The sequence below is a fragment of the Engraulis encrasicolus genome, chromosome 9, assembly GCF_034702125.1.
Source record: "Engraulis encrasicolus isolate BLACKSEA-1 chromosome 9, IST_EnEncr_1.0, whole genome shotgun sequence".
In the NCBI taxonomy this organism is placed as follows: Eukaryota; Metazoa; Chordata; class Actinopteri; order Clupeiformes; family Engraulidae; genus Engraulis; species Engraulis encrasicolus.
In genome coordinates, this window is record NC_085865.1 from 36851510 (window position 1) to 36864986 (window position 13477).

Genomic DNA, 13477 nt, shown 5'->3' on the forward strand with positions numbered 1-13477 from the left:
CTGTATGTGACCTAACTGGGAATGCACAATGTGTTGTACCTCTTTTTAATACACGTTCTTCTATGCATGTCTGCTGTTGCCCAGTCTTGCACTTTATATGTCTGAATGTGTATTGTACAGGTACTCAGGTGAACTGTATGTGTACTGTCTATGCCTATATTGTCTATGTCTATACCTAAAGTATGTCTGTCTGCATGGGAAAGTAAGAAACGTAATTTCAATTCTTTGTACTACTACTACTACTACTACTACTACTACTACTACTACTACTACTACTACTACTACTACTACTACTACTACTACTACTACTACTACTACTACTACTACTACTGCTACTACTACTACTACTGCTACTACTACTACTACTACTACTACTACTACTACTACTACCACCACCACCACCCAAAATAGATGGCAAAACTAGATTATGATCATGTCAGGAAAAACAGAATATTGATACAGAATTTTTATGTATGAAAATACTTAGCATGAGAGTAGGTACGAGGCACAAGTTAAAAGTACTTTATTTTAATAATTGAGACATCAGTTATTTATGTATCAAAATAATTAAAACATTTTAGTTACAAAGCAGAATGTGTGCCTCACAAAGTTCAGTTCATGTCAGAAAAGTAAAGACGTTAAAGAAGTGAAGACGTTGTAATTGTTGTTAAAATTATTCCTAAGCTGTGTTCTCTCTTCGGCTCTTTTTTAATACACTGCCCGCGGTGGAGGCTTTGCGTTTGCGAGAAGGGGTGCCCAGGTCTGTCTCTGCTCCTGCGGCCCCAGCTCCTGGAAGGTAGTATAGCTCAATAGGAGGGGATGGCTCCTGAGAGAGAGAGATAGAGAGAGAGAGAGAGAGAGAGAGAGAGAGAGAGAGAGAGAGAAAGAGAGACAGAGAGAGAGAGAGAGAGAGAGAGAGAGAGAGAGAGAGAGAGAGAGAGAGACAGAGAGAAATGGATTTAATGCTCATTCATCTCATACCTGCCGACCATTACGCATTTTGTGTAGCAGATACGGATTTTGACATCAAACTACGGCGCTGTCACTTCAAAATACGCGAAAAACCAATAGCAAAGTGGGCCCTTATAAATTGCTCTGTAGACTTGTAACCAGACAGAGCCGTAGACATAGCTCTGCTTGCAATTGTCTCGCGCTGGCCTTTCCATTGGCCAGCAACGTGTGGGGGGAATATTGACCAATCAGAGCGCTAGAACTAGTTTGGATGTCTTCATCTGTTATGCTGCGCTCCTCCCGAGTCGAGGCATCAGCTGCCGCTAGAAAGTTTGCTTCGAAATCTAATCACACAAGCAGAGAGACTGGTTAATGTACTCCTATAATCTCTGAAACAAGTGTCCTCCTCCTGTCGTCATGTATTATCCATCTTGGTACTGTCGCTGAAGTGAGCACCGTCAAAATCACCGTTTCAAAGGTAAATGGACTTTGAAAAGGTAGCCTGTATGGGAATAGTGAATTGCGTCCAGTTGCTAATCCCTAAACTTATGAAAATAAATAAAGGCCAAGGTCTGTCGTAATGATTCACCCAATGTTTCGCCGTATTTGACGGCAATATGTTGTTGCTTGTTTTGATATTGGACCGAAACGAGATTACTTCCGAATGAGAAAATGTGTCGATGGCTGCGCTATAAATTAGCAGATTAGCAGCAAACTAAATTCGGTTTCCCTTTTCATTTTAACTCGGGAAAATAAAGCGATAGTTCTAACGGTTGTGCTCGGAGTAGGTCTACATCCATAACCTACCATGACACCGTGTAGGAATACTGTTCCCCCCTGAGTCATGGCCATTTCTGTGAACAGGTGTAGCCTAACAGGTCGTGCGTCATACCAAATATGCACCACTCCACGACTACTATCCGTAATCACGTATGGCAATCTATTAATAAAATCAATTCTCCTATCATCATATATGTGCCGAACAGTGAACAATAGCCAACTCATGATGGCAGATGAGGGTAGATAGGCCTGCAGAGAAGTGAAAAAAAGAAGCGATGCCCCTCAAAAGTTACCGTGGAAGTTCCAAAAGCATTGGCCATTAGCCCCCGTCCCTCAGTAGAGCCACTACATGACGCATTTTGTACTGAATGAATGCTGAAAGTGTGATTTTGATGTTAGCCCCCAACGTAATAATAATAACCTGATATTATCCTAGCTTAGATAACACTTGTCTTTATCTTTTTCTCTACTGCTGATGCTTCTTCACAGTAGGTGACATCACCATTTATTAATATTGGGGGAGATGATGTAAGAATCATTACAATTCAACTTTTTGTTCATAAAAATCACTGAAATGCCTCGGTATTTTATAATCAAATTATACATTTTCCTACATGTACCTTCTACAGCCAAAAAAATAATCAGCAAATGCTTCAATTTCATACTCAATTCCAGCTCCAACACCCCCCAAGTGACCAAATGCTCTGTTTGGCTGGTACATAGGATAACTTAATAGCCACTTAGGCCTACTAGCCAGACTGGTGGTATGTTTGACTAGTAAGATTAACAGCCATATTGGCTGATGATCAGTAAAGTTAATTTAGAGGCCTCCAGCACACTATATCATAGCATTTTATTGGTGTTATGGTGTGAAACAAACAAAACAAAAATCTTTCATGAAAGTTTAATAAATTATGGTAGTTCAAAGTACTGTGAAGAGCAAGATAAACTATTTGCCAGATACACGGGATGTTAGGCTAAAATGCATTAAAATGCAGGAAATTGCATCTAAGAAAAGCATTTTTTTCTGGGGGAGGACCCCCCTGCCTGAATGAAGTGTCTCATATCTTCCCTGTTGACATTTGGCAACCCTAGGTGTAGGGCAGACTATGCAAAACAAAGTAGCCTCTCAGATGGGCCCGCCGGCGACCCCGTTGCCTTTGCCATGCCAAGTTGTTGCGCCATGAATTGCCGCGCAGCGATAAGTTGCTACTCAAAATTTTTTTAAAAGGTTGGCAGGTATGCATCATATTTTTTCACTTGTTGACATAATACATTACTCATAAATTACTCATGACCACAGTAGAAAAACACATTCGGCATACAAAGGGACACGAGTCATTAGTTCTCTTGAAAATAAACTAGTACTACCACAAAGTCACAAAGTACCACAAAGTGAAAGCGTATTTCAAGGAAGGAAGGAAGGAAGGAAGGAAGGAAGGAAGGAAGAGTGGAATAATTGCTTTCTTCCTTGGTGAAAGGCAATAGCCGGGATTACACCGTCATATGAGCCGCGATTACGTGACCCAGTGCTTCAGGGAGCCACAAGCCCCGTGCCCTCCTGAATTGGTTTCACCTCCGACCCCTTGCCCCCTCCAGGGTTACGCCTAGGGATGGTGAAAAAGTAAAAAAAATCTTAACCGGCTACTGAGCCTCATTAAATTGTGGAGTTGGTGTCCGTCAGTGATGGTGTGTGTGTGTGTGTGTGTGTGTCTATTGTGCCACAGAGTCACCACATAAACGCACGTCTTCCACATTAAGGATACGACTGGTATTTAGCCTCTTTTTTAAGTCCCTTTTCTGAGTTTGTCTGTAATGAAATAGAGTAGTTATCATGGAAATATAGCATTTTTCTGCTGTTCTTTTTTTTTTTGCTGCTGTTCTGTTATTTGTTATTTCTGTTATCTGATTTTGTCTCATCCTGCCATGGCTGGCTATGGGCATATTCAATTTTGCCCATCATAGGCCTTGAGCCGCAGCCCCAAATTTTGGCCATCGGTGCCATCTGGGGGGGGGGAATGCTAACATTTTTTTTTGGTAAGGTATATCCCCCCACTACTAGAAAAAGCCTGATAGCAGTCACGGGGTGGTAGCGAAACCCCTTTTTTCGGCTCTTGAAGTGACTACCCCCCTCTATTAAATTCCATTTTTGAATTCGGATGCATGTCTAGTTCAGGCTCATTTCGTGGGGTATTGCCAATACTCTATACCATGGTGCCTGGTATTACTGGAAAGGGGACCTTTCAGGCTTTCATTTAAGATCATTGGTGAATCTGTCTGACATACACAGAGGTCACAGCACTTCATTAAATCAGACATGGCTAACATTTTCCAACAACTCTTGGCTAAACTGTCTGCTTTCGTTTATCTCTGTGGCGTGAAAGAACACCAAGGACACAAAATTGGACAACCTCAATACTCTTTGGAGTCTGCCGATTCAGAAAATGTATAATATGCCCATACAATTGTTTTGTATGCGTTTGTGACAGCGTTAAATTTGAATTGTGCAACCAGCAAAAGTCTTCAAAATAATAGCCAATACATGCAGGTCATCTGTTGGAAGTATTGGGCCTTTTTCCTTCCAAAGTTTCTGCTTGGCATCACTTCTTGGCATTAGGCCTTCATTTAAGATCATTACTAAATCTGTCTGACATACTCAGAGGTCACAGCACTTCATTAAACCAGAAATAATAATAACAAATGTCGCCTAAACTGTAGGCTTTCTTTAGTCCCTACGTACTGTAAACCATGGGAAAACATCAAGGACACAAACCCCAACCATTTCAATACTCAAGGCACTCTGCTAATTCAGACAATGCATGATATACCCATACAATGTATTGTGAGAGCCTTACAAAAGGCCATAATGACCATTAATATGATATATTTTAAGTCCAATTCTGTCCTATCTCTTTATAGACGTAAGGAAATGTAAGGAGACATAAGACGTAAGGAGATAAAAGAGATGAGCGGGGGCATGGGGAGGCACTGTATGTACAGTAGATGTAGAGTTTGTGGGGGGGGGGGGGGCAAGGGGGAGAAGTAGGGGTGCGGTGAGTGGGGGCAATTGAGGGGGAGCACTATTGGGTGGGGGGCAAGGCCAGGGTAGTGGAGGTAAGTGAGTGGAGGGCACTGTTGAGTGGGGGGAGGTGACTGGGGGGGCACTGTGGAAGGTTGGGGGGTAGTGGGGGGAGGTGAGGGGGGGCACTGTGAAGTGGGGGGCAAGGGGGGTAGTGGGGGTAGGTGTGTGGGGGGGGGGGGGGGGCTTAAAGGAAAGTGAGGGGGGTTGGGGAGATAAGACACTGTAGGGTGGGGAGAGGAGTGGGGGTGAGATACTGTAGAGCAGGTGGGGGTAAGGGTGGATAAATGTTAATGATAAAATATTTGGAATAGTTTCAGAAACGTCTACCATATTGAATGTTGGAGGGAATTTGAGATGCCCTAGTTTCAGCAGTGTTGTGTATATGTACAATTGAGCAATTTTTGACCACTTTCTTTAGGATATGTCAAGGTGGCAAAATCGAAATTCACCTTCTATTGTTCAGCCATGCTCATATCGGACTGTGTGACAACTAGCCTAGAAATCTAGACGCCCCTAGGGGTTTGGCATGGCCAGGCTATGTGACAACATCAGCATCCCACAGAAAACTCCCCCTCCCCCCCATGATCAACCCCTTTACCTGTCCTCTGCCAGTGTTAAGAGGACACTGGCCACCATCAACCCACGCAAAGCAGCTGGCCCAGACAACATACCAGGCCGAGTGTTGAAGGATTGTGCAGAAGAGCTGAAGGATGTCTTCACAGACATCTTTAACATCTCTCTGGAGCAAGCAGTCATCCCATCACTTTTCAAAGCTGCTACCATCATACCTGTGCCGAAGAAATCATCACCATCATGCTTCAATGACTACCGTCCTGTAGCACTGACGCCCATAATCATGAAGTGCTTCGAACGGCTAGTCCTGTCACACATCAAAGCCACCCTACCCCCCACCCTAGACCCCTACCAGTTCGCATACCGAGCCAAGCGATCCACGGAGGATGCAATTTGCTCTGCCCTCCACTTGGACAATAAAGACTCATATGTGAGAATGCTGTTCATTGACTTCAGTTCAGCATTCAATACCATAATACCACAACAACTCATCAGAAAACTGGACAAACTAGGTTTCAGCACCTCCCTCTGCAACTGGCTGCTGGACTTCCTGATGCAAAGACCACAAGCAGTACGGGTAGGGAACAACACCTCGAGCACCCTGACCCTGAGCACGGGGGCTCCGCAAGGCTGTGTTCTCAGCCCCCTGCTGTTCACGCTGCTGACACACGACTGCACAACGACCCACAGCACTAACCATCTAGTGAAGTTTGCGGATGATACAACACTGGTGGGCCTCATCACCAAGGGCGATGAGACTCACTACAGAGAAGAAGTAGACCTGCTGGCCAGATGGTGCAAAGACAACAACCTCCTGCTGAATGTCAACAAGACCAAGGAGATTGTTATGTTGTCAACTTCCAAAGGGTCCAAAAACAACTGCCACCACTGACCATCGACGGCGGTGCTGTGGAGAGAGTGAGCAGCACCAAGTTCCTTGGAGTGCACATCAGCGACGACCTCTCTTGGACCACCAACACTACATCACTGGCGAAGAAGGCCCATCAGCGTCTCTACTTCCTGCGCAAACTAAAGAAGGCAAGTGCTACACAACCTCCATCATGACAAACATTCTACAGAGGAACCATAGAGAGCGTCGTGTCCCAACTGCATCACAGTGTGGGGAGGAAGCTGCACGGGAGAAAAACAGGAAGACACTCCAGCGTGTTGTGAACACAGCGAAGAAGATCATTGGAGTACCACTCCCCTCCCTGCAGGACATTTACACCACACGCCTCACCCGGAAAGCACTGATGATCATCAAAGACACAAGCCACCCTGCACACAAACTGTTCAGCCTCCTGCCCTCTGGAAAGAGGTACAGGCGCCTCCGTTCCCGTACCACCCGGCTGGCGAGCAGCACAATGCACCAAGCGATCAAGATGCTGAACACTCAACCTGCTCTCCCTCTCTGTCAGCCTCTAGCCAGCAAGGCCACTGACAACCCCCCCCCCACTGTCAGCCTCTAGCCACAAGGCCACTGACAACCCCCCCTCCCCATCCCCCACCACCATATCTGCGACTGAACATTCCACCTGCACTACTATACTTGTGACTGAACTTTCAACCTGCACTAACTCAAAACATGCACACACACACACACACACACACACACACACACACACACACAAGCACACTGCACTTTCTGCACTAAACCCAACATACACACACTGACACACACACACACACACACACACACACACACACACACACAGACACACGAACACACACACAAGACGCACACCGCACCTTCTACCTGCACTAAACACATACACACCACACACACACACACACACACACACACACACACACACACACACACACACACACACACTGCTGCTGGTGTACTTGACAGACCTTTTTATATTTATTTTCCTCAAAATGCTACTATTACCATGTCAGAACGCTATAAAGGACTTTTTTTAGGAAAAGCACAAAAACACAACAAATACCTCTTAATGTATGTCCTCTACAAGTCTTCTGTTGTCCAGTCTTGCACTTTAAATGTCTGTATGAGCATTGTCTATGTCCATACTGTCTTAAGTCCATGTATAAGTACTGTCTATGTCTATACTGTCTATGTCCTTACCTTAATTAGTCTATGTCTGTATGGGAAAGCAAGAAATGTAATTTCAAATTCTTTGTATGACCAGTGCATGTAAAGAAATTGACAATAAAACCTACTTGACTTGACTTGACTTGATCTTCAAAATGACCCGTAAACAGTGGCTGAAAACAAACCAGACCTGCTCCTATTAATTAATAGTATGAACATTGTTTTACTCTGGATATATTTGGTGTTTGTGGTAAAATGCCATGTCTACTGTAATGCAGTATTGTTTTTTTTTATTATGGCTACCTGCCTTAGGACTACGGATGACATTTGGCAACTATGCAAACACCAACATATTTATATTGATGTTTTTTTAACTGATGTATTGATTAGTGTGTATTGTCCTAATCAAATGAAAGAAAGAATTAATGAATGAATACATCTGTCCATTAGGCAATATGAAATAATTGTGCTAAAAAAAAGGAACCGTACTCATCAATGAATATTATAGGCTTATGTCATTGCAAGGACCATAGGCCTAGTTCTTTCAGCAGTTGACTGTCTATGTGCCATTTGACCATTGTAGGACTATTCTCTGCTTCAAGGAAGCGAAATCAAACTTATTTTTTGTATGTTTAGTCAACCTTTGGTAAAATATCTACAGGGGTGATAGTGAAAAAAAATCCTGAGCCTGAACTTTTTTCCTGGTCGGGGAGGGGGGGCCGGGGGACGACGGGACATACTGCATATGAGACGTAATGTAGGCCTTATTATTATTTAAACACATTATTCAATCATTTAAGATAATGTTTTCATTTTTGCATTATTTCTATAGTGTTATTCACGAAAACACAGATCATTTCCCTGTTGGTAGGCTACAGCACTTGGCTGAAAGAAACTGACCACCACGTTCAATTCTAGCTGTAAAAACGAATACCAACGTATGCAGTTAGAAATGCATTCTAGGCTTGTGATGTTGCACTAAAGTTATTGAGGTGGGTATTGAACCAATGCAACATTTCAACACCAGAATGCATTTCTGAAAACATGGTGCATATTTTACCACATTGAATTAACTGAAAGCTACATATGTAGCAGCCATACCAAGACAGGTCAGTAGGAGGCAATACTACTCCAAAGTACAGTAACTACACTCTGTCCAAAATAGAGGAGGTGATTACCAATTAATTGAGCAATACTTTTAAATGACATGACATTTGCTGCAAGCTGATAAGTTTCATTTTCATTGGGACATTGCTCATATAACTTGTATAGGCTACTGGACATACGTTTAGATAGCCTACTCGTGGCCCCATGGTCTACCTATAACCACAGATTGTTTAAGGGCTGTGCTATAACCCCTGCCTTTCCGTTGTAGGGAAACGCCCTTAAATTACCGGTACAATGATATTTAGGGCACAAGCGCATGATTGGCTACATGCAGGCCCACGTTCACATCGCATATTTCGACTCCACGGATGACAGAACCAGTGGTTATTACGGACAGGGACAGTTATATATAGCCTGTGTGACTACTGCGCGACTTTCGCATTGGGTTGTAGTCAATTAAAATACATGAAAATCACTCGCGTGTACACACGCCCATTACAATGTACGAGTTGAAAAGATAACAGAAAGCAACAAAAACAAAGTCAGGACCGAATTAAGCTAGAACTACATGAAAATAGCACAGGGCGTGAAGATAAGATGAACATTCACTGCGCATGTCTAGGTGACACCGTGGTGGCCACATGAACGCAAGCCAAGTATTTGAAGTTCATGAGAGTCTGATATTGATAATTGCACCCTGCCCGAGAGTAGGGATTAAGTAGCCCAGAGCGTGCAGACAATACAACCTGTGCATCGTGCGTGGAATAACTGGATTCGATTACGCAGAAGGGCTACGACAGGGAGCGCGCGCGAGAGAAAGGCTGTGTGAACCTGTGCGAGGCTGTTTGGGGGTTTTCACAGAGCGCGTTGGTTTAGTCAGCATAACTAATATAAACATCTCCCTGAAATCAGTTTGACACGTGGTTTGTCAGGAATGACGCAAAACACCATCCCTCAATCAACAGTAGGCCTAGACCAAAATCCACGAACTCAGCTCACACTAGCCTACAAGGGGTGTAGGCTAACTAGGCTTGCCAAACATTAGCGATCCAAGCATTCCATTGTCATTTGGACATGTCGCAATGGTAGCCGCTATTCCAATGCAGACCACATTTACGCAATACACCTAGAAAAAAAAGTATCATGACGGGCATAGCATAGCCTACCGTTTTGAGCATACAGACTTTTTTGAAAGAACGTCTATCTCCATCAAAGTTTGTCAACATTGCGCAGTCATTTAGCGCACATAAATGAGGAAAATAGACGAACCTATTTCAAACATATACTCTCACTGAGCCCGTTTATGCGCATCAATAAGCCGTTTATGGTCAGGTTTTTGGAGTAACCTGCGCAAGGCAAAATCATTCCGGGCCCACGCCAACATGCCACAGTGGGCAAATTAATAACTAAATGGCCTTACCTTCAAACGTTTTATTGATCACAGAATTTCACTAGTATTCCACTGACATCCACACGGTTCAACACACCCATCACAACTAGCAAGCCATGTGGATTTGTGCTAACAATAGTTGCTAATTTTTATCGGAATCCAAATGGTCTAAACTTGGCCTATAGTACTTTCTTCCGTTTCTTCAGTATAAGGAGATGCCATTTTTGGATTTGCCTCCGTCGACGGTGAAAATATCTGAGAAGGGTAACCAGTAGGGGCCTAGAACTCTCTTTACTGTGCATACTGACAGCCAATCTACTTCTCCTTTCACTAGAACTAGAAGACTGCCGCCAGTGCTGTGGTGAGTGACTCAAGAGCAAGACGTAACAAATTGATACATTTTTCAGTAAGATGTCGGGATGATACAATTATGGGCTGCTGCTCATTTGGGTTCCTTTCGCGTCTCTTACAACAGGCTGTTGCGCGCTCATTTATTTTCACCATACATTAATGAAGGCCTACGCGATAGTTTATTATTTTATTAATATTGGGGAAATTATTATTTTATTTTTTTTCTACAGCCACGCTACGCCGGATTTCCGGCGCGGCGCCGGACTGCTATCACCCCTGTATCTATAAGAGAATATAACAGAGAAGTGCTGAAAAAAGTAATCTACTATGTAGTAGGCCTATATTATGGCCCCACAGTATTGAGAAAAATGCATGAAAGTCATCCATTTTGGGAAATATCAGCCATATTGAATTTTGACACAAATTTCAGATGGCATCAAGTTTGAATTTCTTCTGCTCGCGCACACGCACGCACGCACGCACGCACGCACGCACGCACGCACGCACGCGCACGCACGCACGCGCACACACACACACACACACACACACACACACACACACACACACACACACACCTTTTCTCTATGGCAAAAATGTAGCCTTTGAAATTATCATTTGGGGAAGGGCTACCATATTACATTTTGGGAAATATTTTTCAATTTTCTTCTTTCTTTCAATAAGCTTTTGGTCAGTAATCTGTGAAATGTCTGGCAGGACAATAGGTCTATTATTAACCAGTGCTGTATGTGCAATTTGATCATTTACTGACAACAGTACCATTTCAAAGCGGATTTATACATTCTTATGCACATACATTCATACTGTATGTATTTCTTTTTATCCAACATTTGTATGTATGTCTGTAAGGAGATATTACAGAATTGGTCAGAAAATAGGTCATTAGGGCCTTCATTACGGCCTTTTAAAGGCTCCTGCAAATGAAGAGTTCAGATGCAAAACCCCCTAACTCCATTTCTGAAGACCTGCACTTCTATATTTTTAGAGAACCACTTTGTTGGTTTGGTTTACATTCATGTGCTTAATAATACATATAAATAGTTATATTACATAAATAAAATAAAAAATATGCAATTTTTATAGCTTTGTATTAAATAAAAATGAATTAAGATTATTTTCTGAAAAGGCACTTAGGGGTTTTTGCATCTGAACTCTTCAAATATTGTATGGGTACATTATACATTTTCTGAATCAACAGCATGCCTAGATTTAAGATTTTAGATTTAAAATAATTTGGTTTTGTGACCCTGATGTTTTCCCATGGTATAGGGACAACATAAATCATACAGTTGAGGTGGAATTTGTGAGAAATTACTGGTTGAAAGGATAACGCCAGCCAATTTCAACATGCATGTAATGCTCACACTACCCTGGACTTGTCAGTACCAGAGATTTTTTTTCTTCAGCCTTTTCCAAGATCCTGGTCATTGTAATGGGGGCAGGTGTTACCTTTTGGGAAAATATTTGGAGTAGGCCCATGTTAAGATTATTTTTAAATGTAAACAAAATCTGCCCCCATTAGAATAGCAGCATGCAGCATCTCCGGGTACTGACAAGTCAAGGGTAATGTGAGCAATACAACAGCATATTGAAATTGGCAGGAGTGATCATTTAAGTATTTGGGGGGGGGGGGCTTTTCAAGCCTTTATTTTTTGTTTATATGAGACAGGACAGTGAAGGAGGTGACAGGAAGCGAGTTGGGAGGGAGAGATGGGGGAGTGTCGGCAAAGGGCACGGTTCAGAATCGAACCCGGGTCAGCCGCGTAGTAGACCAGTGTCCTACCATTAGGCCACGATAGGGCCGAGAAATTATTGGTTTAATGACCTCTGTGAATGTCAGCACAAACATTGGCAGGAAAAAAGGCCTGATATTTCCAGCTAATGACCTGCTATATTGGCTACTATTTTGAAGACTATTGGTGGTTGCACAAGTCAAATTTTAGGCCCTCACAAACATATACAAAATAATTGTATGGGCATATTATCATTTTCCGAGTCCACCGAGTATTGAGGTTGTGTAATTTTGTGTCCTTGGCGTTCTTTCATGCCACAGAGATAAACGAAATCAAACAGTTTAGCCAACATGTGTGAGAAAATGTGACCTATGTCTGGTTTAATGAAGTGCTGTGACCTCTGTGTGTGTCAGAAACATTCAGCAATGGACTTAAATGAAAGAATGAAAGGTCCCCTTTCCAGTAATACCAAGCGCTATTGTATATAATATTGACAATATCCCAAGCTGTCCGGGACCTTCTTTCGTGCAACTGCACTACAAAATGCTCTAGCCATCATTGTGTTTGTCTGGTAAATGGCCTCAGGTGCACAGACATGTGTAAACTGAGAGTGTGCGGAAACCAGGCAACCATAGACAGTTCAGATGAAGGGGATGACATGGAAGATGAAGAGTACTGACGACGAAATAATATAAATCTACATGAAACTATTCTTTCATTAAACATATTCCCTTTGCAACATGTTTCTTTATTGGCTTGTAACCCCTTGTATAGGGTCTCAGTCTATTTGTTTATGAAATAGCCTGTATGAAATGCTGTATATGAACATTTATCTAAATTCTGTTAATGAGATACCATATCTGAGTGGTTTAAGTAAAGTGTTACCCAATGCCCTATCATTCCAGGGCCTACCATCTAGATTGTATTTCTTCACATACACTACAACAGTGTTTCTCAAACTTTTCGTGCCATTCCTCCCTTCAGAGGAAGGGTGTCTGTCTGCGCCCCCTCGAGCAAAATGGTTACGAAAATACAAATAAATAGGTCGTCGTGAAGTTTATTAGAGCCTGATATACACGTACAGTATGGCCTATGTTCTCTAAATATTAGTGACTTAATGGCAAAGCAGAAAAGTATTAAAAAAGAAAAACCTTCTGACTTCACGCGCCCCCCTAGGGGGGCTTCCGGCCCACTTTGAGAAACACTGCACTACAATAATTGAATACTTTAACAACTTGTGAATGTTATGTACATTCACATATGAACTACAGTATAAACAACGTTTGTTTAAGTAAAGTGATACCGGCATTGTATTAGTCCATTCTATTGGGTCCTATTTTGAAGACACTTTTGCTGGTTGCACAAGTGACATTTAAGGCTCTCACAAACATATACTAAATGATAGCATGGGCATATTATACATTTTCTGAATCAGT

The 13477-nt window shown here is 42.6% G+C and overlaps 1 protein-coding gene across 2 annotated transcripts in view; it reads right to left on the reverse strand.

Annotated features, from left to right (window-relative positions):
- Positions 1-495: 495 nt before the first annotated feature.
- The window catches only part of topbp1 (DNA topoisomerase II binding protein 1), a 64252-nt gene continuing 51270 nt past the window's right edge, over positions 496-13477 (reverse strand). For both annotated transcript variants that reach the window (XM_063207072.1, XM_063207071.1), the window contains exon 28: positions 496-826. In XM_063207072.1, the coding sequence (XP_063063142.1) occupies positions 680-826 (147 nt within the window). In that variant the 3' untranslated portion in view covers positions 496-679. The remainder of the gene's footprint in view (positions 827-13477) is intronic.